At 45.3% G+C, this 26,705-nt stretch overlaps 1 protein-coding gene across 1 annotated transcript in view; it reads left to right on the top strand.

The window, feature by feature from the left end:
• The first annotated feature begins 484 nt into the window (after window positions 1–484).
• The window catches only part of LENG1 (leukocyte receptor cluster member 1), an 85,882-nt gene continuing 59,661 nt past the window's right edge, over window positions 485–26,705 (top strand). The window contains exon 1 of the mRNA XM_086930327.1: window positions 485–923. Within this exon, the coding sequence (XP_086786453.1) occupies window positions 792–923 (132 nt within the window). The 5' untranslated portion in view covers window positions 485–791. The remainder of the gene's footprint in view (window positions 924–26,705) is intronic.

The raw sequence follows: 26,705 nt of genomic DNA, 5'->3' as shown, positions 1-26,705 counted from the left end.
TGGTACAGAGTAGCACTTTAATTTTTCAGTAGCAGGCACTGTTATACCATGTTTGTAACTTTGTAGCTCAAGTGTAATGAAAGCAGCTTAACCGTGAAGCGCTCTAACACCTTTGGCTTATGTCAGCGCCATGTAAAAAAAAAAATGCCAACCCGCCGCGCTTCCACACCACCTTGTGCGATTTCGGCGAAACGTACTGATATTAAGAATAATAAATATCGACATTTAGAGTTGTTTATATTTCTAAATGTCAACGGTTTAAACGTGTAATACGTGTCAGGTAAACAGTGAGCAAAACACCTAAGGAAGGCACCCAAACATAAGCTAAGAGCAGTTGCAAACTCAACTGCAATATTCACAAACACATATGCTCCTCTGCGTTTGGAGAAAGAGCGATCCCAGCTCACGATATAGGAAGTGCGGGCCGTCGGCCAATCAAATTAAAGAGGAGATTACCCGACCAATCAAAGTTAAGGATAGAATTGCGTCCTCTGAGTGAGAACGCGAGGCTACAGTGGGAAAGTGAACCGATCGTAACGGTGAGAAAATACGCCACCAACTTCGGGGACCGCTTGTAGAAGGAAAGCTTCCCTGACTTCAACACTGATCGAAACATCGCGGACAAGTGTGTTCTGACTCTTGCGGATCGCATACGTTTCACGTGTGAACGATCGCCGAGATACCAGATAGTGAAAGTTCGTTCGCAGATGGTTGCAACGACTCTACTGCGCGCCCTCCGCCGTGTTGGTGCTTGGCTAAGCTGAAAGGAGTCAGGCTACCATCCAATCAGAATGAATATTCTTCCAAAGAAAAGCTGGCACGTGCGCAATAAGGACAATGTTGCGCGTGTGAGGCGTGACGAGGCGCTAGCGGAGGAGGAGGAGCGCGAGCGTAAGCGACGGGTGGACCTAGCTGAGCAGGAGGTGAGATGACCGTGAATAAAATCGCTGTGCTTGCAGAGCGGGTCACTTGGTCAATGCAGGACCTCACCTAAATCATACCAACCTCTATGGGTTCAGAAGGAGGGGCCACAAGACATTGCTTTTCTTTTCTCATTCTCTCTTCTAGCACATTAGTTGCTGTTGCTTGTATTGTTTTGAGAAATACGGGGCATATTATCAAGTACCGGTGTTAAAATTATCGCCAGGAAACTGTCGATAAAACGGCGATAATGGGCTTGATAATACTTCCTTGTTAATTCCCGTAGAAGCCCATGTTCTGATTTTAACATGGGCTTCTATGGGAATTAACAAGGGCGTATTATCAAGCCCAATATCGCCGTTTTATCGGCAGTTTCCTGCTGATAAAACGGCGATAATTTTAACACCGGTACTTGATATATGCCCCTACATTTTTTAACACGCCCATTCCTTTATACAAGGGGTGTCCATGTTAGAACATTAGATGCATGCATCTACAATTGTAAGGGCGTTTCTGCCCTTCGTTTGATCAGCCACTTGAATAATTGGTCCTAATTATCCACGATAAAGGAACTATGGGGCATATTACCAACAACTAGCGATATTTATTGTAAATGGGCTTAGCAATTTTTTTTTTATCGCCAAGCATCGCCGGATATTATCGCAGAGATAACGTGCTATTAGCAACATTTATCTCTAAAGCGATAAAATATCCGGCAATAGCGTCGATATGCGTGAATATCGCTGAGAATACAGCGATATTCACGCATTCACGCCAATAGGGCCTTAGCCATAATATCCACCTCCCATTTTTGTTAAACTCAAACCTACATTAAATTTGTTTGTGGTTGAGCTAAAATTGTCATTTACTGGTGTTTCTCCGCTAAAAGATTCAAAATAGTAGCATCTTTTCTGCCTTGTTTGACACTTGAATTTTGCCTCCAGGGGTCGGGCATTCTTCTCTGGACTTAAGGTCTTCGTATCTCTCAAATCAAATATTGTGAAACAGACCTAGACTCATACGGCACATTATGCGGTTACATTCAGAATATCTTTAAAAAAAAAATTCAAAACATGGGCAACAGCAGTGAACCTGTCTTCATAGAACAGGCATGTTTAGACAGAAACTGTGTAAGGACAAGTACATCTAGGACAGAAGCAGTACAAGCTTTCTGTGTCGTGTTACCTCATTAGCTAGAATTCTCAGAGTACTCTCATGTGAGAGGATTCTGAACTCTAGCAGTTGGTGCGCCACCGCCGTTGGGTGAGAGGAATTGGTTAATAAACACCACTTAGCTGCTTTACTTCTTGTCTCTTATTGAAGTGACACTACAATTTGGCGACAAGGATGGGATCGTGTTTTTAGTGGTCCAGGATACACCTCAACAAGGCAGGAAGTCGAAGTGTGACTTTAAGCAGGCTTCGCCAGCGAGTGATTTCAGCTTCTGAGTTGGCTTTAAATAATTTCTCTGGGGTATCAGATTTGATGTGCAAACTGATCACAAACCCATAGTGGAGATATTTGCAAAAAAAGGATTTAATTCCATTTTGTCATGCATTCGTAGATGGGTTGTGGGATTACAAGACTTTCCTCTCACTGTCCAGTATGTACTTGGTGCAAGTTATTTTGCAGCTGATTGTTTATCCAGGCTTGTTGATTTGGATATGGTTCAGTCTACCAATTGTAATGATTTTGATCAAGAAGAGAGTGTGAGTGTCTGTGAAGTGACCAAAGGATCCATCAGTGAAGAAGAGTGGTTAGAGGATCTTGGGAAGGATGCCACTTTGTGCAAAATAAGAGATATAGTTGCTTCAGGTATGAGAGATAAATATAAGTTCAAGGTATTTACAGGATGTTGGGAGAAGGTGTTAAATGAGCTTGCAGTTGACAGAGGGTTTCACTTGAGAGGCACGAGATTAGTTCCTCCCAAAAATTTGAGAGGCAAGATTTTATGTCTGGCACATGGGTATAGTAAAGACAAAAGGGAGATTTTTTGGTGGCCAACGCTCAATCATGATGAAAGTTTGATTAGAGACTGCGTGGAGAGTACAGTTTCAGACAAAGGTCTCAAGACTAATCCACTACCAATGGTTTGCAGAACTCTACCCAAATATCCTTGGGAAGAAGTTGCGATGGATATTCTTGGTCCAATAAGAGGTGAACATGCAACACTTTATGTCATTGTGCTCATGGATCTGTATTCTAGGTGGGTTGAGGTGTCATGTGTACAGGACATTTCTTCTTCAGCGATTATCAAATTCCTAGAAGGTGTGTTTGAGAGAGAGAGAGCTTTCCTAGGTATCTGCTTACTGATAATGGTGTGCAATTCTGTTCTTGTGAGACAGAATCTTTTTTGCAGAGATGTGGCATTGTTCACAAAAAATCAGCGTTGTATCATCCTGAGACCAATGGTGCTATTGAGAGAATTATCACAAATCTAATGGAAGGCATCCATTTAGCAAGGCGAATGGATTAGACTGGAAAAAAAGTTGTCCAATAGACTTATGGGCTATGGAATCTCTCCACATGCTTCTACTGGGAAGATCCCCTTTGAATTATTCAGAGGAAGATCAGCATCTACTCTTGTGTGTCGTGGATAGATAAAGTGGAGCAAAGGTTGTGTGGATGAATCTCCTTGTTTACGAAGAGACAAAGAAATAGCTTCTCAGCACAAAAGAAAAGCAGAATTTGATTTTCATAAGTGAGTGAGAGATGTGGATGTCAATGTGGGTGATTTTGTCAAAATAAAAGCTCCTAAAGGGTGTGCAGAGTGGTCCAAATTCACCAAAGAACTTCAAGTTATCAAATGTTTTAAAAATGCTGTTAAGACTCCTGATGGTCATATATGGAACAAGAGCTGAGTTACTATCTCACGTAAAACATCTAATCCCATTGACCACTCATTGTCGAGACCACTACCAGCTGTAAGAGGATCTTGTATTTCAGGTTTGCATGGTTGTTATAAAAGTGTTCCTCCAATACACAGGCGGAGTGTCAGAGTGATCATGCTTACCTCAAAGACTTTGTAGCATGAGGTATGGTCCTTTTTGTAATAGTTTATTTAGTGTTTGTCATTTTCTTATACATTTTAATATTTGAAGTTTTGCTATGTACTTTCTTGTATGGTAGGGAGAAGTGTGGCGTGTCAACTCATTTGCTAATAAGGTCACTTGGAATTCTCAGAGGATTCTCATGTGAGAGGATTCTGAACTCTGGCAGTTGCTGCGCCACCGCCGTTGGGTGAGGTGTATTGGTTAATAAACACCACTTACCTGCTTTACTTCTGGTCTCTTATTGAAGTGACACTACACTTTCCCCATCACAGCACACCTACAAATCAGGTAGGAGCAGTGCGAGCTATGCTTTCTCATGGAACGGGTAGAGCATGGCAGTAGCAAAGCAAGCTCCCCGCCCCCCCCTCGCGAAAAGCAGATAGTAGAACCTCCCATTCCCCACAGAACATATTCAGCAGGACAGACTAGGACAAGTTATAATCCCTCACAGAAGATGCAGTTAAGGCATGAGCGACATGTAGTTTGGACATATCTCTTGGGGGGGTGCTTAATTTACTAAGAGGAATGAATGGTGGATGAGTGAGTGAATATGAAACTGATCTAATTCTCACTTAGGTGATTTATTGCACCACTAGCTTTCCCGTCGCGCGTTGCTGCGATCTCAGAAGAAAGGAAATTTAAGGAAACTTGTTATGATACCATACAATTTACATTGTGTCATTTTTATTGAAACTTATTAATTTTACTATGGAAAACATTTTAAAGTGTTGTTTTAATTCTGTTTATTTATTCGAGTGCTTGTGGATACACAGTATTTTTTGTTTTTCCGTCTGGTGCGTACACGATGAATCAGAAGGTTTTCCGACGCGTGAGCTGGCCACGTAAAGTTGTCCATGTGAGAAGCACGGATTCTCCAAGTCTAGTCCACACACTTGCAGCGATTGTCCTTGTGCTTTGTTGATGGTCATTGCAAAAGCAAGTCGCACCGGAAACTGTAAACTTTCAGTATTGGAAAGATTATGTGGGGCCGCGGGGCTGCTATTTAACAATTAAAAAAAAAAATGTTTTGCCAGAAACTTTCGCGGGAGTGCAATGTGCCCTAGCCTTGTGTAAAGAGACAAATTATATATGCGTATAACAACTGCAAAAGGTCCTTTGCAACAAAACCGAAACAATAAGCAATAAACTGTGGCACTGTCACAGAGGTACATTACGGTCCATCCCCATACCCGACGCCGGAGCCCGCCCCCCTCCTTCCTCCCCTACCCAACCCCCTTAGCCTACGTGTCTCAATTGTGCTGCTGTCCCTACATGTTTTCATGTTGTGCACCAGTCTGCGTGTCACGTGTGTTGTCCGCTTCGTGTCCATCCGCCGCTCGCTGCGTCTCACGAGCCCCCGTTCCCTCTTCGCTCGCGGCATTGTCTGCTGTCTGTAAAGCGTTGAGCATGCGTTCCCAGTGTTCCGCCATGGGTACCCTGCGGAGTCCCATGTTTCCTCCCTCCGTATGGCAGTCCATTCTGCTCTGACCCACGACTGTAGGGACAGAACCCATGCCCACGCGCTTGGCGTAGTGCTCGCCTTCCACCTCCTAGTGAGGAGGCGTGTTGCTGTTACCATCCCAAATCTAAGAAGCGGGATGATGCCTTGTCTTTAGGCGAGCGCCTAAGGTGATGCAAAAGGTATTCAAGCCAGTCGCAAGGGATGGTGCGGCCTATGCACCATGCAAGTAACACACTAATGTCCCTCCAGTAAGTGCCAAGCCCGGGGCAGTGCCACAGACGAAGAAGATCTGCGTTCAGCATACGACATCTAGGACAGGACGCGTCCATCCTGTGAAAGTACTTATTTATTAAGTCGGGGTTGAGATAGGCCCTGTGAACTATATATACCTGTATTTGCCGGAAGCGCATATTTCTGGGGATGCGTACCGGACTTTTAAGAATCTTTTCCCATTCTTTGTCTGTCAGTGCTCGCCCTAAGTCTCGCTCCCACTTTCCGCGGAGCGGGGTCAGGTCCAATTCTGTGTGCATCCGTAGAGATGCGGCAAACCACTTGCTTAGATGCCTGCCTCTGCCCATGACATGCAGGTATTGTACGGTCAGGTGCTGCACTGGCTACTCCCAAATGTCGCCCCACCTAGCTGCCATGTGAGCCGTGATCGAGCGATGCAAGAGGAACCCCCCCCCCCCCAAGGGGGAGCCCAACGTCCGTGACCAGGGTCTCATAAGGTACCAGTGCTCCATCTTGATACAAGTCGCCCAACATATATGGACGTCCACTTCCTGCCACTGTTCCAGCATGCAGCGCGTGAGGACTCCCGGTGAGCCCTCCAGTGGCACTGCTGGTGCATACAGGAGCACTGCTCTCGTGAGCTGCAGTGCCCTGCGAAAGTATCGGAATGCCACCACCAGCAATAGCGGGGTGGGACGCACCGGCGCCGCTAGAGGGTGAAACATTGCAGTGATCCGCTCCAGAGTGTAGGGCGGTATGTTCGTGGCGGTGTCTTCTCTGCCCCTGTCCGCTAACCATCGGGCGATCCACTGCAGCTGCGCCACCAGATAGTAATGCTCAAAGCAGGGAGCGGCCAATCCTCTTTGTCCGGGGGTAGAAATAGCTTCCCGAGCGCCAGTCGATGGCGGGACGCCCCCAAACAAATTCGCGCAGGATCTTGTTAAGTTTGGAGAAAAAGGACGCGGGCACGAATAAGGGCAGGTTTGCGAAATAGTACAGAAGGCGAGGAAACATCACCATTTTGGTGAGAGCTACTCTGCCTGTGGGCGTCAGGGGAAGCGTGGACCAGAAGCCAATTTGAGCCCTAAGTGCCGTCACCGCTCTTCCCAGGTTTCCATCAAGTAGGTCTGCCGGCTGACGATAGACCAGGATCCCCAGATACTTAAACGTGTCTGCTTTTCACTGGACCCGAGTGCCAAGAAGGCTATACTCCGGATCGGCTACGTCGCTGCTAAACGCGTAGAGGCATGACTTGCCTGCATTTACGCAGAGCCCCGATAGGCCGGCAAAGCGATGCAGCAGGTGGGCCAGTCGCTCCGGTACACGGCTCACATCACGGACGAAGACTAGTAGGTCATCTGCGTACAACGACACCTGGTGGACTCCATCGCCCAGTGGAATACCGTCGGCCAGGGTTTGTCTCATGGCCGCAGCTAAGGGCTCCATGGCCAGCGAGAAGAGTAGCGGAGACAGACGACACCCCTGACGGGTGCCCCTGCCCACCGCTACCTCCTCCGAAATATAGGGACCCAGCCTGCCGCGGACCACTGGATTCCTGTACAAGAGTCCCGCCATCTGTAGGAAGTTTGCTTCCAGCTGGAACTTCTCCAGTACCACCGATAAATAACCCCATTCTAGGCAATCAAAGGCCTTTTCTAAGTCCAGCACCAGGCACCCCGCCCTGGGCCAGACCCTCGTCGCTTCCGCCGCTACCCTGAAATACCTCCTGAGGTTCAGGGATGTGGACCTTGCTGGGACAAACCTGTTATGATCTGGGTGAACTAAATGTGGGACCTCCGGCACCAGGCGCTCCGCAAGGATTTTGGCTAGCACCTTATAGTCTGTATTAAGCATTGCCAGCGGGCGGTAGGACCCCAAAGACATGGGGTCTCTGTCGGGTTTAGGTAGGGACACTAGAAATGCTTCCCGCATGGACGATGGGAGGTGGCCCGCAGCGACCGACGCCCTGTACACCCGGAGGAGGTGAGGCGCTAGGATGTCCCTATTCGCCTTATAGTATTCAGCTGGCAGGCCGTCAGGCCCCTGCGTTTTTCCGGTCGCCAGTGCTTGGATCGCATCTCCCACCTCCTCCAATGTGAGTGGTGCACGAGGTCTGCTTTCTGGCTCTCCATGGCTGTAGGTCAGCCAGCATGTGCGCATGGCCAGTACCTCTGGCTCTGTAGAGGTCTCTGTAGAAGTCCGTCATCACCTGGTGGATCTCGGGTTGCGTGTATACTATCGTCCCGTCCCCCTCGCGACTGGCACCGATCAGGATATTGCGCTCTGCTTTCTGCACCAGCCAGGCCAGTAGGCGATCAGCTCTATCCGCCTTGGTGGTGTGTGCTGCATAGGTGTAGCACCTCAGGTGTTCGATGAGAACCGCATGCTCTCCACGAAGGTCCCCGAGTTTGCTCGCAGGTCTGCCAGTCCCCTCCCCTTCCCTTTCTCTGGAGCGCAGACTCTATGCGGGTCAAGGAGACTGACACTTGTGTGCGGATGTTCCACGTTGCACCTATGCAATGCCCACGTATAGTCGCCTTATGGGCATCCCACTCCACCATTGGGTCATTTGCCGAGTCCTCGTTCTCTTCAAAGTAAGCCAGTATGGCCGTGCCCAGCGAGGATCTAAACTCTGCATCCTCCAACCAACGCTACCGGCTGCAGCCGCCACGTGGGTACCGGGGGTCGTTCTGCCTCCCAGCTAAGTTTGAACCATAGGGGGTTGTGATCCGAGTGTGTTCTGCCTAAGTATTCCGACTTAGTCAGAAGTAGAAGCAAGGATTGGGAGCCTACTATTCGGTCCAAGCGGATATGGAGGTCGTGCACTAACGAGTGGTATGAGTATGTTCTGTCTGTGGGGTGCTGCGCGCGCCAGAGATCATGTATGCGACAACCAGTCCCGCAAAACCTGCGCTGTTTATGTCGCTGCCACTGCGCGGAGGGGCAGGAAGGAGCGGTCTAGGTGCGTGTCAAGGACCATGTTGAAGTCCCCGCCCAGTAGCCAAGGGAGGCCCATATACCACTGAGGGACATGATTTAAGGACGCCAGGAAGGCAGTCTGGTCCGTGTTGGGGGCGTAAATGGAACCTAGCAGTATCTCCTGCCCATTGAGACTCCCCCCTTGCAAGGGAGTTCCGTCCCTCCGGGTCTACCTGGGTGTCAGTACATATAATTCGGACGCCTGCCCGCAGCCAAATCAAGGTGCCACATGCGTGCGCTGAGTAAGTCGTACCATGCACCTGTCCTCTCAAGCGTCTACGGAGACGATCCAATTCCACTGGGGACATATGGGTCTCCTGCATGAGCGCTATCCCTACCTTGTGTCAATGCATGTAGGCAAAGACAGAGTATTGGCGTGACGGGGTGTGCATGCCGCGGATGTTCCAGGTCATGATGTTGGTGCACGCCATAGTCTGATTCATAGTGTAGTCACCCTGGGGTTCAGGGGGGGTGTCGTGCTGGGCCAGGGAACGGGCTCTCGGGCGGGGGTTTCTACGTGCCGCTTCTGAAACATGTGAACCAAAACCAACGATTGAACTTTATGGGCGAGTTCCCAGCAAGGCAAGCCTCCAAACTAGGTGGTGGATCTACCTCTTAGTGTAACGTGTCCGCAACTCAAATGAATGCGGTGGAGCGCGCAGCCAGCTGTTACATCAGGGCGCTCCCTGACCAAGGGCCCTTAAGGGCTTCTGTGAGATGTTGAAGAACAACTGAGCAGTGTAGCACCCCAAGCTGGCGCGGGCCGCTCGTGAAAGCCCCCCCCGCGCGTCAGGCCCCCAACCACCTTTAACATAGAGCGCGGTGGCGCATCTGCGCCGCATCATCAGTGCCTAATACTTGGTACGCGCACGGCGCTAGAGCCAGCTACAATACTTAACAGCGCGCCGCAGCAGGCACATAAAGGATACAGCTAACAGTGTGCTGCGAAAAGGGGATACATCAGTCTATTTCAGGGCTAATACCCGTCACACCATAAAGTCAGCTGTCTGGGGTGTCACCACAGGCAGAGTACTGTCGCCCGACATCACGGTGGAAGGTGAGGACGATCCGCTTGCATCAGTTTCTCTCTGCAGTCTAGAGCCTGGGCTGCCGCCAGCGTTCTCCACCCCCAATGTCGCAACCGCCTCGAGTGCTACCTGTCGTTCTTGTCGTATTTTCTCAGAATTGGGCGCAGCTTGTCCCGGGCCCGCGGCCCGCCGGGTCCCCCTCTTCCTCAGCCGTCTTCTGGAACGTTGTTTGTGCTAACCGCCCTCCTCCGGGCCCACTGGCCGTGCCTCTGACCACTGTCCTGTCTCTTCCAGCCAGTCCTAGACTTCCGATGGATCCTCGAAAAAGCGAGTGCCCCCTTCGGCAGCCACCCCCAGTCGGGAGGGGAACAACAGCGAGTACGGTAGTTCCAGTTCCTGCAGTTGTTTCTTCACTGCCAGGTAGGAGCCACGTCTCTTCTGGACTGTTGCTGTGTAGTCTGGGAAGAACATCACGTGGCTGTTGCCCACTTTGAGGTCGCTCATCTTCCGGGTCTCGCGGAGCACCGGTCCCGAAAGTTGAGGAGTCTGAAAAGGAACGGGCGAGGCCAGGCACCGGGTCTCTGGGCTTGTGCTGGCTCTCTGTGCGCCCTCTTCACCACAAAGTGCGGGGATAGTGTTCCAGTCGGCAGGAGCGTCCGCAGCCAGGTCTCCATGTAGTGCTCAGGGTCCTTCCCTTCGTCCCCCTCCGGCAGGCCGACCACATGGACATTGTTGCGTCGAACGCCCTTCCTCATCCTCTGCTCGGTCCTCCAGTGCGTGGACTCTGTCAATCAGGTCTTGTAGAGCTGAGGCATGGATGTGCACCACAGGCTGCAGTTCCTGGACTGTTTGGCGCTGCGTGTTGACTGACTCCGACAGTTTACGGTGGTCCGCATGGAGCAGCGTGAAGTCAGATGTGACTTTATCTATTCCTGCTTCCAGAGAGGTCTTGGTTTTTCGCTAGGGTAGTTCTAATGCGTTCCACTGCCGCCAGAACCGTGTCCATTTTGGCTGCCAGGGTAGCTGTGTGTTCCATGGCCGCTCGCTTCCTGCCGTTTCGTCTGCGTCTTGTCCCGAAGCCTGCCCATTGCTAGCTGCTGCGCCGTGGGCATCAGTGCGTCTGACTGTGTGTCTGCCAGTGACTGCAGGGAGGACCTTCTGTCCAGGTAGTCAACGTTATGCGCAGAGCGCGGGGAACAACAGCCGGGTCCGACCTCCTCCTTCAGTTGCCACTGACTAGATGCTCAAGGGCAGTCCGTCACCAAGATCAGCTCCGGGTCGCACCTTCCCGCTTAGACTTGGGAGAATGGACAGCCACTTTGTCCCAGGCTCACCCCAGTTCCATCAGCGCGGGGGACCCCTTCTCTCAGCCCTTCCGTAGTGTCAGCAGAGGGGGGAGCGATCTACACAGTCCAGGGGTGATGGCCGCATGGAGCAAGGACCATCAAAATGTCGCCTTGAGCAAAATGGCGCCCACGTGTATTGTCGTGTTTGGTACTCTCCTCCTCTCTCAGACCACAGCCGCCGTTGCCCTCCTGTTTCTCTGAGGCTCAGGTCCAGTGTCTGGCGCCCCCGCAGCCCTGAACAGCCCGGTGGGTGGCGGACGTGCAGCTCCTCCCTGTCCAGTGACCCACTCGATGGCGGCGAGCAGCACCAGCAGCGCCGCGCCTCAGCATTCCCTGGCGAGTAATGTGATTTCCACCAGAATCGGGGCGTGCTTCTGCAACTTGCTTTGGGGTGTCGGAGTGCTAGCCAACGGACTAGAGATCACGAAGGCGCCTCGAGCTGCAGTGAAAAAAGGGGACTCACAGAACACGGTGTAGAGCAGGCAGACCCGGAAGCTGAGGTCAGACCCGGGACCAGGGTTCAATTCCCGACGCGGCAGGGTCTTGAGCTCAAATGTCCACGGACTCGATAATTCTCGCTTCGGTGCCTGCTCTAATCATGGGTTCTCACTCTGCAACTCTGGGCATTAAGCTTGCTTAATCTCCACAACGGCCCCCCTGCGGCGGGATGCCTGGCTTTCACCTTGGGGATGCCCTGTAGGGGCTATTTCACAGGGAAAAGCCAGGACGGGTTCCCAAGGCAAGCGCCGGGAAACCTCCGGGTAGCTGTGCGCTCAATAAATGCAATAATAATAATAATAATAATAACACTCATGGAGTATAGGCCTCTCAGCTTCAGTGCAAAAGGTGCTCAGGGCACAGCTAACAAATAGCCCAATGCAGAACTTCAGGAATTAGGTGCAGTTGCAAAATTGCAGGATGTCCAGGAGTTCCGGTCCCACGTCTCTCGTGATAGCTACAGGTCTCAGCTCTGCTGGGCACTCGTGTCAGCCTCTGAGATATCTGGAAGTCTGTGTCCTGTGTCGCAGATTCTTCGGGAGCCTAAAAAGTGCAGACCGGCAAGATGCTCTTCGGTGCCTGTTTGAACAGGCAGGTCACTCCTTGACCCCAAGGGAGATTTCATCTGTCTTTCAGTCGATATGGAAAGTCGAAGGTCCAAGATTTCGTCTTCAGAGTTTCGCCCAGGGTAATCTAAAGTCCTAGGGACTGGTTTCCTATACTTCTACTAAATTTAGGAGTTGGCCTCTCTCTAGGGTCCCACCTATGGGAGGACCTTGGCAGGGGGTGGTTACACCCCTTCCACTTTGTCCAGTTTCGCGCCAGAGCTGGGACCGAGTGCCCCAGCAATCGGTTTGAACTGGGAAATGCATGGAGCACCTTGTGTGCCCCAAGCAGTGTCTGAAAAGCATTCACTGAATGCAACCCACCCTGCCCCAATACACTAAAGCCTGTCTGGAGAGGTGCTGGCACCTCCCTGGACAGGAAACCTATTGTCCAGACCACCCCTGCCAGACTTTTGTCCAGCAGCAGGAGGCCAGACTCGTGTCTGTGGCAGCAGCATCCATTTTGTGATGCTGAGGCTCTTTAAAACTATTACCGGGTATACCAGTGTGTACATGTCTTCTCCCTCTAGAAGGGTGGAATGCTACCCCGGCTACCAGAAATGGTGGGGGGTAGTATTCCAAAGTGTTTGACACCAAACACAACATGTTTTGATAAAGCCAAACCAAAGTTAGCATTAACTGCGAGAATTATAATGCACTTAAGAGTATATGGTATGGCTATATCATAGAACAGCTATAAGGAAGGATTTCCGAAAGCTGCGAGGGGCTCATACATTCAAGCTCCAAGAAAGATGCAAAGCACTCTCGGGACAAGTTTCAGGTGGGTTTATTTCAGCAAATGCATTTTGGCATCAAGCTTTCTTAAGTGCTGATCGTCTAGGCATTTGGCATCACACAGATTTTGAATGCTCATTTGCAGGATCTTATTGGAGGCACACAAAGTCATGGGCAGCGGCGAAGGACTGATTGGGTTAAGGTATGATACCTCTCTCCCTGGTGGCCATGATGGCATGTCTTTGATGATTTCTCGCCTTCTGGTAAACATTCAGATATTTTCATGTAGGCATTCTCAGTCTATCATAGACACTTTCTGATTGCAATGTTAGATGTTGCTCACATGCCTCATGCCGCCTCCGGTCCCCCGAAGCTGAATCAACCATTGTGCCTCTCGGTTGCCGGTACCACAGTCAATTGTTCCTGTTCCTCGCCAGCCTCAGATTCAAATGTTGCATCCCAAACAATATGTCCTGTACAACAAGCTATAGGAATTCCACATCTCTGTAGCTATTATTTTCCATACTCCACTCTTTACGTTTTTCTGTTATTATAGCTCTTATTTCTCTTTTCTTGCCTCTTGCTTTGTCCATGCTCATCTTGTTCTTGCCTTCTTGTTGAAGTAACAAGCAGAGCAGAATAACTTCAAGAGGATCTGCTTTTGAGCTGATGATATAAAAGATCACTGTACAGAGAAGAGAGGCCCAGTAACGCCACAAAAAGTAGCTACGATATTCACCCTGCAAAGAGATAGCTCATACACCCATACACACACATGCAGCAGATATGCCTCATACAGACACACATAACCTGCAAAGACAAACCTGCCTACTTCTCTCATGCGCAAACACACAATCTCCTGCAAAGTCAAATTAAAACACACACATATGTTCTCTGCTTGAAAGGCCTCCTCCCTGACAGACCAGTATGCGCGCACACCCATCCCACACTAAATCTCTGCAGCAGACACACAGACTCTGCCAGAGGCAATTCCATAAGCAGACCTATGCCATAGCTAACACCATTGTAATGACTGCAACTTTTGCCTAGTCTGAGAGATGAAACCTGAGATGAAAAAAGCACAGGCTGCTGGGCAGACTTAACGTTCATTTAAAAAAAATTTTTTTTATTGTTCAGCTTGACATCTTAAACAAAAGTACAATGTCAATAAACTTAATCATGGCAATCAATGCAAGTACGGGTTGATATACATTGTTCTACATAGATAAGAAAAGGCGCCAAAAACAAAGAAAATAAGGGAGGAAAAGCGAGGCAAAACCAGGGGAAACAAAAACATATGTCAGAAGAGTCGCACCTGTCCCATAAGGACTGGTACCAAAACATACAGACTCTATGGCCCAGATAGCTCCTACATTCAATTATTCCGCCATTGTGTAAAAGGAGCCCACATTTTTAAGCCTTTCTCCCTCCTCCTCTTACCCCCTCTTAAAAACACAGCTGATTCCAAATTGTGGAGAGCTAGAATTCTTGCTCTCCAGTTTATAAAGGTGGGGGGAACCGGACTGATCCATTCAGATGTTATACACAACCGAATTAATGACATAACAATGCATAATAAGGCAGAAGCATAAGTTGATCTGTCCGACACACAGTCGGTTTCGCAGCCATTTATTACTAATTCGGGAGATAGGACCACCGGAATATTAAGACAAACAATGATAAATGATTGAACATTCCTGAAGAAATGCATCCAGTTTAGGACAAGAAAAAAACATATGTATATCATTGGCTGCTATTAAACCACATCTTGGGCAACCGTGACCACCACTACCTCCCCATTTGGATATTTTGGCCGGAGTATAGTAAAGATCGAAAAGGGCCATATAACTTTGGGAGCGAAGGCTCCCGGAGATTAGCACTGAGTTGGATAGTTCCAATGCAGCAGAAATATCTATAGCGACCTTGCCAAACTTAGTATCCAATTTAGTGTTCTGAAACAGAAGATCATCTGGGAGACCTGATATTAGATTTTGATAGAGGGACCCAATACGTGCCTTCCTCATGATCAGCTCCATAAGTGTGTTTTTAGCAAGCGTCGTAGGAGTGTTATGAAGACGCCTATCAAGGAAGCTGCGTATCTGTAGACATTTGAAAAAATCATGTGTTCCTAAGGCAAACTTATCTTTTAAAAATACAAAAGAAGCCATATTACCCTCATAAAATAAATCACCCAAAACCAAAATACCTTGCAGTCTCCACCTGATTGTGATTTGATCTTGAAAAATGGAGGGTAGCAATCTAGCTGCGGCCAAAGGTGTATAATAGGTGATGCTAGGGATTGCCCATTTCCGGCGCACCTTTCTCCAAACCGAATACATAGCTAAAGTAACCTTAAACTTAGTTTTTTATAATAGCTAGGCTCAAGAACCAACAGCAGAATCCCCCCTACCGGCATCCTTACCCAGACCAATCTCAAAGATAGAGGGCCTACAAGCTAGTGGAAGTATAGCTTTCTCCCCAAAAACAGGCAGGGCGAGATGTTAAAGTAAGGCTGACCAGTTATAGAGCACCAAGTTAGGCACTGACCAACCGCCCCTGTCCAAAGGTAATTGCATCCATTTTGCTGCCCTTCGGGGTTGCCGATAGCCCCACAAAAACCTATTACAACATCTTTCTGCACGTGCAAGACTAGACTGGGCACATTCCAGCGGAATGGTCCTAAAGACATATAAGAATTTTGGTAGAATCAACATCTTTAATACATTCCTCCTACCAAATAAAGAAAGATGTAAATTATCCAGCCTGCGCAAGGGAGAGTTAGCCGTGCCAATAATAGGCAAAATTTTCATTTCTGCTAGGTTTTCTACTGCCGCTGTGATTTTAATACCTAAGTAGGTTGCGCTTTGTACGACTGGCGCATCGGAGGGACCCATAGCAGTAGATTAAACAACCTGGGTTTTCTGGACATTAAGTTTATAGCCTGAAAATTGACCATACAGTTCCGCCAGGTTCCTAATGGCTGAAAATGAAGTTGCCACATCACTAGATAAAACAATAATATCGTCGGCATACGCCAGAACTTTAAATTCGAGCGCATTGATCTTAACCGGAGATATATTTGATGAGAGCTCTATTTTATTTATAAACTGATGTATATAGAGAGCGAGTAGCAGGGGTGAGCAGGGGCAGCCCTGTTTGGTGCCTCTGCTGATGTCAAACGGTCTTGAAAGCATCCCTGATATAGATAAGGTTGCCTGGGGGGCAATCTAAAGTGACTGTAGAGCCTGTATAAATTTAGGACCGAACCCCTTCCAATTCAAGCCCTTCCACAAAAACCTCCAGGCAACCCTGTCGAACGCCTTTTCGGCATCCAACAGGATCGTACAGAGGGGGAATTTTTTTACTTGAGCCCAGTCCAAAAGTGCTATAACACGCCTGACATAGTCTGCCGTATCCCTTCCAGGAATGAAGCCATTTTGGCGAATCGATACCAATAGGGAGATCACCAATGCCAGTCTTGTAGCCATCATTTATTAAAAATTTTTACTGTCGGTGTTAATCAGTTATATCGGACGAAATGAAGCAGGATCCAGCTCTGGCTTATCTTTTTTTTTTTAAACAAAATGATTGTTGTGTAGCGCCAAGAGTCTGAAATGATACCAAGCTGAGCATCCCTAAGAGTTGTTAAAAGGTCCTCCCGAATCTCTAACCAAAATAAGGAATAAAATTCCAATGGGATCAAATCCGGACCGGCCGCCTGGCCCTTAGCCAATGAATTTAATGCTAATTCAACTTCGTCCCATTCTATGGGAGCAGCAAGAGCAGCATTCTGATGATCCGAGATTTTTGCAGTATTGATCTCTTCAACAAAGACTCCAAATTCATGGTCTATATTAAGCTCGCTAACTTCCTCTGTATATAAAGCTTGATAAAATTCAGAAAAAAACGTCAAGACCCCATTGGGAGTATCATGAATAATGCCCTGGGAGTCCTGGATCTTAATGATGCGATTAGCCAAACTGCGTTGCTGGAGTCGCTTAGCAAAGACCCTGCCGGATTTTTCGCCAAATTCGAACATTGACGAGCGAAACTGTAAATATTTAGCGGCAAGGAACTCAAGCAAGGAGGCTTTGGTACACGCGACTTGTGATTGGACATGAGCTATTTTGCCACCATTCTTATTCACGCTGACAAGCTGGAGCTCTGCACAGCATAATTCCTTGATACACGCTTTAGTTTGTTCCTGAATTAGCTTCTGACAAGAGAATGAAAAGCTTTTAGTCTCTCCACGAATTGCAGCCTTCAATGAATCCCAAACGATATTACTAGAAGCTGAGCCTCTGTTAATATTCAAAAATTCGGATACCCATGGTCTAAACATGCATGTTCTAATAGCAATTTTCTCTCAAAGTCCAGGGTCTATGGATTCTTATAGTGTTGTTCAGAGTGCCGTCAATAGTCAGCAGATTGTGGTCTGAGATGATTCTAGGAGAAATTGAGCTAGAGGTAGTGTCTGCAACTTGGTCTGAAACAAAAAAATAATCCAAGCGAACCATTTTTTATGGGGGTCAGAAAAATACGTATAGCCATCTAGGTTCTTACAATGATAAAACCAGAGGTTGGTCATATAATGTTCTTGATTCAAAGCCCTAAAGACTCTAGGTTTCTGGCCTGCATATTTCTCCCCTCCTAATAAATCAAAATTTGCTGATAAATTGATGTGAAAGTCGCCACAAAAAAAATAGGATGAGGCCATAAAGCCAATTCGACATTCAGATAGTCTAAAACTGCAGGGTCATCCAAATTAGAGCTATATACAGTACAGATCGTCAAAGGTGTACCATTAATTAGGAGCTCAGCAATTACCCATCTCCCTCCTGCATCTTGACTGGTTCTCAAACAAGAGCCTAGCCCTCGTTTTAATAGTATAGCCACCCCCTTATCATTGAGGTCTGACGGGAACAGACTATTAAATCAAACCCAGGGATTTTTAGGTACTCTCGGTTAATCCAAGGCACATGAGTTTCCTGCAGGCACAATACCTCTAGATGGAGAGCCTGGATGACACGTGAAAATAGAGCCCGCTTCTTCCCATTGTTCAGGCCACAAACGTTCCATGAGGCTATACGTATTCTACCTGACGCCATTGAAACTTTTATTTTAAATAATCACAATTATGATAGTTCTTGACATAAAACCATGAAAGCCATGATAGAGAGAAATTGTTTTCAAGCTGTTTTTTACAATGCGCCCCAACACCCCTCCCCCAAATACTCCCCACCACCCCCGAGTCTAGGCAGCGGGACCAAGGTCCCAGTGATGGAAGAGCTGGTATGAGCAGGAACCCCCCCCCCCCCCCCCCCGAGAGTCACTGCCAATTTTTGCAAAAACAAACAAGCCAAATAAGGGAAGTGCCCTCCCGAGATGTAAAAAGAAAGCATAATGGACAATGCAATCAAACTAAAGCAAATATACATCCCTTAAGAGATCATCACCCCAACTAACCGCCACAGAGAAAAGGAGAAAAATATGTCATTGTACTCGAGCAAATACATACAGTTGAGTCAATTTACAATGAAACTGAAATGACTTCAGGTAGAGCAGAGTTGAAGATAAATTAAGTTGTTTATTTATAGTAACAACCCCAGGGAGATCCAAGACCAACACATCCAGTGACTGCTCATCTGTGTACTGCCCCCTGGATTCCACACTCTGGAATCCAGTGAGCACAGAGGCCATGGAACATTGCATCATCATAAGGATATAACATATCTCCCTTTCTATAAAAACAAAGAAATAAAACTTAAAAGAAAAAACAAGAAACATACTGTAACCCAAAATCATGTGTCAGAATGTTATCAAAATCATGAACAAACATAATCCTTCATCCACACAGGTTTACCTTTAGGCCTAGTAGATAAAGACACTGAGGTGGGAACAGAAGTGGAAACAGGATTACATTTGGGCACAGTGGATAAAGAAGTGGAAGCAGAAACAGGAACATCATTTCTCTTCTCAACAGATGTTTTTTGAGAACTTGCAGCCTGACCAAAAATGTGTTTACATTCAAGATCATTACATCTTGTAATGCTCCTTATATTCCATTGTTTACCATCATCTAGTTTCACAACGTTACCTGTAACTGAGACAATTTGCTTGGGTTTAGACCACTTAGAAGAACCAGGTTTCCGATTCCCCATTAATTGTGAACGTACCCAATCACCAACCTTAAATGTTCTACCACTACAGTTGATTTTTGAATTGTGACAATTAACATATTTGTTTTGGTATCGTTGAACCTTACTTGTTAAAATCTTGCTGTCAACTACACTTGGACGGTTTCTGGACATCCAAGCGGGCTTGACTTTAGATCCAGCCGCACGCCCTTTTAATAAAGAAAATGGAGATACTCCAGTAGCTGTGTGGGGAGTGTTCCTGTAACACCACAACATTTCTTTGACAGCATCTTTGCAATCATCATCATTATTGCTGGCCAATTGAATGCATTCTTTCAACACTCGGTTGAATCTTTCTACTAAACCATTTTCTCTTGGATTATATACAGACGTTGTCATGTGTTTAATGCCAACTTTGTTAAGATAAACTGAGAATTCCTCTGCTATAAATTGAGGACCATTATCAGATAGGATGATACTTGGATAGCCCTCTCTACGAAAGATTCCTTCACAGAATTCAATAATATTGGAGGCCTTAATATCCTTGACAAAAGCCACCTCTGGCCACTTTGAATGAAAGTCCATCAAGACAATTGCAAACTTGTTTTCAATACCTTTAACATGAAATGGACCACAAATGTCGATAGCTACTTTGTCCCAAGGTTTGTCAGGAAAAGGAGTAGCAGCGATGGTAGTTTCTTGGGACCTATGAGACTTGTCACTAGACATACATGCCAGACAATTTCTGACACACCTGTCTATGTCCTTGTCCATTCCAACCCACCAAAAATCATTTCTAGCCCTTCTTTTCATGCTAGTCATTCCACTGTGTCCTTCATGTAACAAATTCAATAATCTGTCACGCAAAACTGCAGGTACAACTAATCTGTCACCTCTCCTAAGAATTCCATCATAAAATGATAATTCCGGCCAGACCATCTTATAGTCTGCCAAGATGGACTTGTCTAGGGAAGACAGATCTACACCAACGTGTAGATTGTTGATAACTTGTTGTAACAAAGTGTCATCAGACACAGCTTGAGCCCATTCCTGCTTGCTGAATGCATTGTTGCAAGACTCTTCAATGCTGGCAATTAACCACTCATCATTGTCCTCTGTTGTATCACTTTTGACACAAGGCAAAGGAAGGCGAGATAAACAATCTGCACTTATATTTTTATGACCTGGAACGTAGTTAATTTGAAAATTATATCCTTGTAATCTATACAACCACTTTGCTATTCTAGGTGTAGCCCTTGAAGCACCTTTAGTGGTAAAGATGTCAATAAGAGGACGATGATCAGTTCTTAATTCAAATGAAGTTCCCCAAATAAAAGTCTTGAAATGGTCTACACCCCACCAACATGCTAACGCTTCCTTTTCAATTACTGAATATGAAGGTTCAGCACCCTTAAGTGTGCGAGACGCAAAGGCTATGATTCGTTCAATTCCATCATGCTTTTGCATAAGAACAGCACCTAAGCCATAAGCGCTGGAATCCACCACAATAATAGAAAGGTGTTTAGGATCATACGGTTTAAGAGCTACAGCTTTTGTGATATCATTCTTGATGTTCTCAAAAGCTTGTTGACACAAAGTTGACCATACAAAAGAGGTACCTTTCTTCATTAGTAGTCTTAAACTATGTACTTTATCAGCGAAGTTTGGGACAAATTTAGAATAGTACTCTGCAAGTCCCAAAAATGATCGTAATTGATCCTTATTAATGGGGTGAGGTGCTTTCTCAATAGCATCTAATTATTTCATTTTAGGTTTAACACCCTCATTGGAGATGGTATGACCAAGATAATCAATTTCTTTCACTCCAAACTTGCATTTTTCGCCACACACAGTTAAACCAGCATCTTGTAACTTTTGCAACACATTGTGAACTGCATGGTCATGACAAGTTAAATCCTTCCCCCAAATAAGAACATCATCTTGAAAAATTCTAACATTCAGTTCATCCTTCAAAATGCTACACATGACCCTCTGAAAAACTGAGGACGCAGATGCCAATCCGAATGGCATCCTGAGATATTGAAAAGCACCCTCCGGTGTAATAAAAGATGTCAGATGTCTAGAATCAGCGTGTAACTTGATTTGGTGATATGCATTTGACAAATCAATTGAAGAAAAATACATGGCATTTTTGATACTAGAGATCATTTCATTTATATGAGGTAGGGGATATCTATCCACCCAAATATTTTTATTTAGATCCCTCAGGTCTACACACATCCTAATTTTTCCGTTGGGTTTGCGAGCCAAAACGATGGGACTAAGCCATTCTGAAGCTTCAATAGGTTCTATTACCTTAGCATCACATAACCTATTTAATTCTTCCTTTAAAGGATTCCGTAGAGCGAAAGGTACATTCCTTACTTTGTGGACAGATGGAGTGTTGTCAGCTTTTAATATGATTTTATGTTCGAATTTGATCAGACATCCTAAATTTTTGCTAAACAGTTTAGGAAAGATAGATTCCCATCTTGAAGATGAATCCTCATTGGTTAGTAAAACTTGGTCAAGATAATCATAAGCCAAAACTACTTGATCAGGATGATTTGGGTTAAGTAGTAACCCCATCTTTTTAAGATCTTTCCAACTTAATAGTGCACGTCCTCGCTCAACAACATATACTTTTGTTGAACAAGACCTTCCTTTGAAAGTCACTTTAGCATCAAAATAACCCACAACTGGTAATTTAATGCCACAATACCCTTTAGGTTGTGCATCAGGAGTTATTAAGGAGTATTTGTTCCCATTTTCCCACATATCTTTATCGATAATGGTATACGGTGAACATGAATCTGCCCATAACATCATGTAAACTTCATTTATTAACACCTCACATTTAGGTGGGCAATAATCATCAGATATATCATTGACAAAGTCATCTTGCAGCATCATCACCTCAATATCATTGTCATTGCTGTCAATTTCTTCATCATCACTTTCAACATTAGATTCAACAAGATTAACTGAACGTTTCCAATTGCTATTATCACCAGTCCTACACCACTTGGCAAAGTGGCCAATTTTTTTACATTTAATGCAGGTAACTTTACTAGCAGGACATTTATTGAAGTCAGCAGTGTGTTTTTGACTACCACATCTGAAACATACTCTTTTTGTGAAAACTGATTTATTTCTGAAATTGGGTTTGAATTCCTTATTATCACTTTTAGAATCTGACTTTTTGTAATTAGAAGTTAAAGCATTAACATTACTTGACTCATCTTTAGAACCTAACTCCTTAACATAATGGGAAGTATTCTCCATTTTTCTAGCAGTGTCAAGTGTTTTCTGTAAGGATGGATTCTTGAGTTCAAGTAAACGTTCTTGAATTTTTATGTTTTTAACTCTATTTATAAATTGATCTCTAATTATTTCCTCGTGTAAATCTTTAAATTTACATGTAATGGCCAAAGTTCTTAAACATGCCACATATTGTTGCACATTTTCGCCAGGTAGCTGTGCTCTGGAGAAAAATTTGTGCCTTTCAACTACAATACTGGTTTTCTTTCCATAATTCTCTTCTAATGCTTTTAATGCATCAGAATATACATCTATGGATGTATCATTTGCGCTTGTTTCACTGGTTTCACTACCTTCATCATTGTCAACAACAGTTGAAACGACACGAATGATGGTAGGTAAAGTTTTTAAGACTTTCCTGCCCTCAACTCCCAAGTTATGTTTTAATAAAGCTAGTTTCCTGGATGGCAAAAATACATCACCACCTATCGCCTCCAAATAAGTCTCAAAGGATTCAGACCAATCTTCCCAATTCATGGGTGGAGGACCAGGGGATTGTAAAAATTTTGGGGGAGCAATCACAGAAGATGAAACATCCATACTATTCACAAATGTAATAACAAACCACAATAACAGTAAGAAAAATGGAGAAAAACAAATAATTAAAATAATAAAAGTAGTCACTGTTGTCACTTTTAGCATAAAATAATGAATTAAAATAAATAATGTAGTCACCGTTGTCAGTTGAATTAAAATAAATAATGTAGTCACCGTTGTCAGCTGTAGACTGTAGCAGTAGTAGATTGTTGTTAAATAGTTCCAGTTTGTAGAGATGCTTGAGGTTAAAAGAAAACGCTATAAAAATGAACAAGTTTGGCAGCGTTTCTAAACTGTGACGAAGAAAATTGCATGTAGCGTGTAAAAACGCGTGTAAACAACAAGTTGCAGCTGAGTTGTGGCGTGACGATCAATGGCATCAAGTTGCCATGGTAATTCAAAATGGCCGCCACGTATGCGTAGTAACGTGATAATGCGCCGTGACTTAGGAGCGTGGTTGACGTATCCTGACGTGGAAGCTTTGTTGATGCAGACGCATGAGAAGACACGAAGACAATGAAGGATCGAGTGCACGCGAAGGAATCCAATCGAAAATATACAGCGTTTTTCAAGTAAGAGACGTTGGCAGTGCAAGGAGATCTTTAACGTTGGAATTGCGTTTAGTTAAAAAAATGTCGAAATTGCGCTATACTTTGGTAAACGTTTATGCAAAAGTATTAGAATAGCGCAAATGGTTAAATAAAGTGGCAAGATTTTACCACAAAGAGTTTATCCATTAGTTCGGATTTTAAACGCAAAAAGATAAGTTTAAAAAGTGAAACATTAACACGGTGTAGGTAAAAAAAATTGAATACATACATCAGATGCCTTGGAAATCCACAGATATGCTCAAATATAATCTGGGGTTGTTGTATTCATAAGATGAAAGAAAATCTTCAGTTCATCAATTGATTTTCTTCATGAAGTCTTCATTGGTTTAGTTGAAATTCTTCAAAACATCCCATCCTCGTCGCCACTGAAATGACTTCAGGTAGAGCAGAGTTGAAGATAAATTAAGTTGTTTATTTATAGTAACAACCCCAGGGAGATCCAAGACCAACACATCCAGTGACTGCTCATCTGTGTACTGCCCCCTGGATTCCACACTCTGGAATCCAGTGAGCACAGAGGCCATGGAACATTGCATCATCATAAGGATATAACAGAAACCAAGAATGCTTTTTGCCTGAATCTCAGACTCAAAAAATCTAGTCTGGCCTTGATAGGTAATTTTAAGTTTTAGATGGAAAAAGCAAAAAGACCTGTGCCCCCTTAGACTGAAGAGGGGCAATCAGCTGACGGAGATGCCACCTCGGTTCAACCGTGGCTGGACAGACTTTACGTTCAAACGGCATAGAGCACATGTTGAAGACATAGGGGCAGAGCTGGGCGAGGCAATAAATTAAGGTCGAGAGCCGACCCAAGTGTTGGCGTAAAACGTTTTGGCATGCCAATCGTGCAAAATTATTTTTTTTAGAATATGATATGGTGTCTTCAATTCAAGAAAGCGCATTTCTTTAGCACACGGAAACGTTTCACCCTGGTACATTTGATTATTTGAGAAGTATTTAATAAAGTGAGTTTCGAAACGTGAACTCAGAAACTTCCTGCCACTTCCCTGGTGACAATGCTGTTAGTTAACTTCTAGGTGAGTCAGAGTTTGTGTGTACTTTATATGTTGCTTAAATTCTTATTACAGATCGAACAACAATATAGGCCTGTAAATCAAACAGGAGAGGTTTTTGTACAGTGCACACCCGGCATTCACATATTTGAAGTTGCTCTGTGATAACAAAAAGGAGACACAGTGAAATAAAGTATTTGTCTAGGATCACACAATTAGGTCAACTAGAGAAGTAGGGATCGACCCCAGCTTTTTCAGTTTCACATTTTGCAATTCAGCCACAAGATTGGTATTTCTTAATGACATCAAAAGATAATACTTAGTTTATAATTCTCTGCTGCTTCAGATTAATTCTTCACCTACTGCTTTCTTAAATATCTTTGTTTGTTCAGATTACTCTCCACTGTTTTTCTGCACTCTTACTGTATATTTAGCAGAATAATTATTCTGAGATCGGAAGTCAACCAACAATTGTTTTTCTCTGGCTCTAATGCCCATAAGCTTTATCAAGACTTTTGTATTTTGCTTAAGTCATTTGTGTGAGAATGTGGGTTGTTGTTTGAAGAGGGTGTGAGCCCTTTTGAAGCAACAGCCACAGCTCATGTCCGGGTGAACCACTAAATTAACCCTCTGGTAGCTTTGCACAAAAACAGTCCGGCTTAACTTAGATGCACTGTGTGAAGTATTTATACAGCACTTAAACAGTAATAAAGTGATAACACAATACAAGAAAAATCACACACTAATTTAGAAACATAGAGTAAAATATATTATTTGACACTAAAACAGCAAAAATCCAATGAGTAGAACCAAAAATATGCAATTTCAAAGATTTAATGCAAGTCTAGCACCTAGAAGCACAAGACCCACTCAGTTATCTGCTCATACGAGGCCAGGTGAAGTCACAAGTTCAGGCCGACTGTGATGGAGCACAGCCCGAATACAAGGACCAGGTTAGTTCCTTAGTTATCTTCTCAAAGTCTAGTGGAGTCCAATTCATGGTGGAAGAGGCCATGAGGAGCAGGGAGAGTGTTGCAGATGGTGGTGGTCGCTGCAGCGCTAAGTTCAAGCCGGGCATAGCTGACCATCGTTGCTGTTGCCCAAAGATCTTGTTGGGCATCGCAGATGGTCGTTGCAGGAGCTTCCCATTGGTGGTCATTGCACGCTGTTGATGCTGTAGTCCCCCAGGGAACTGTGGAAACTGATCATCACCATTTCTTTTCTCACTCTTAACCTGTACATAATAAACAAAGCAAGACACAAAGAAAGTACAATATTTATTGAAACTTTCGTAGTCTGATATGAAGCAGTTGTGCTGCGGTTATAAAACGTTTACAACTAAGCAGAGTAATAAACATGACTAGCAAACTGTGTACAATGAACAGCTCTATCGTAAATGATATATCTGCCCAGGCCTACCCTCGCTGTGCAAGCATAGGGCTATAGCAGTGATCTCTGGGATTAGCATAGGACCCCATACCTGGCATTTGTTGTTAGATGGTCCCCATCATAAGTGTAAACTCCGTTTACGCAAGGCTGGTGCACCTGTTGGAAGACCTGGTTCCTCCTCTGGAATTCTCCTTACTGTTTTCCAAGCAAGGACTACTGTGTTGGAAAACAGCGGCTGTGCTGCCGTATTGTCTAAAACATAGGGAGATGTTGCTGAGTGGGCACTATAAAACACTACACCATGTTGTTTGACCATGTAGGAAATGTTCAGACTGAATGCAGAGAAGAACTGAATAACAGTAACATATGCAGAGTATTTCTAAAATAATGTGGCACAAAATAAATGTGTTATGTGCGACTTTGCAAGGGTAGTGTAAAACTTTAAACTAATGGAGAATCAAAGTGGGTCCAAAAGGGAACTTACTACAGTACATTGTAAATGTCAAGGTATTTGTAGAGTGCACTGCCACCAAGCGGTTTCCTGGCGCTATTACTCATACCGCTGTGGAACCCTTCCTGGCTTTCCCTGTGAAGTGTCCACTCCTGGGCACCCCCAGGGTGAAGCCAGGAATCCTAGCGCTGTTGGGGCCGGTGTGGAGTTTAAGCAAGCTATTGCCCAGAGTTGCAGTGTGGGGCCCATGATTAGAATAGGCACGAGGCGAGAATTGTCAGGTCCGAGGAAATTGAGCCCAAGAACCGCCGAGGCGGGAATTGAACCCTGGTCCCGGGCCAGAACTCTGCATCAGGGTCTGCTGCTCTAACCATTGAGCCACACTCCT

The sequence above is a fragment of the Lissotriton vulgaris genome, chromosome 7 (assembly GCF_964263255.1).
Source record: "Lissotriton vulgaris chromosome 7, aLisVul1.2, whole genome shotgun sequence".
NCBI classification, from domain to species: Eukaryota; Metazoa; Chordata; class Amphibia; order Caudata; family Salamandridae; genus Lissotriton; species Lissotriton vulgaris.
The sequence above is the reverse complement of the archived record's forward strand: the minus strand, read 5'-3'. Positions and strand labels throughout refer to the sequence as shown.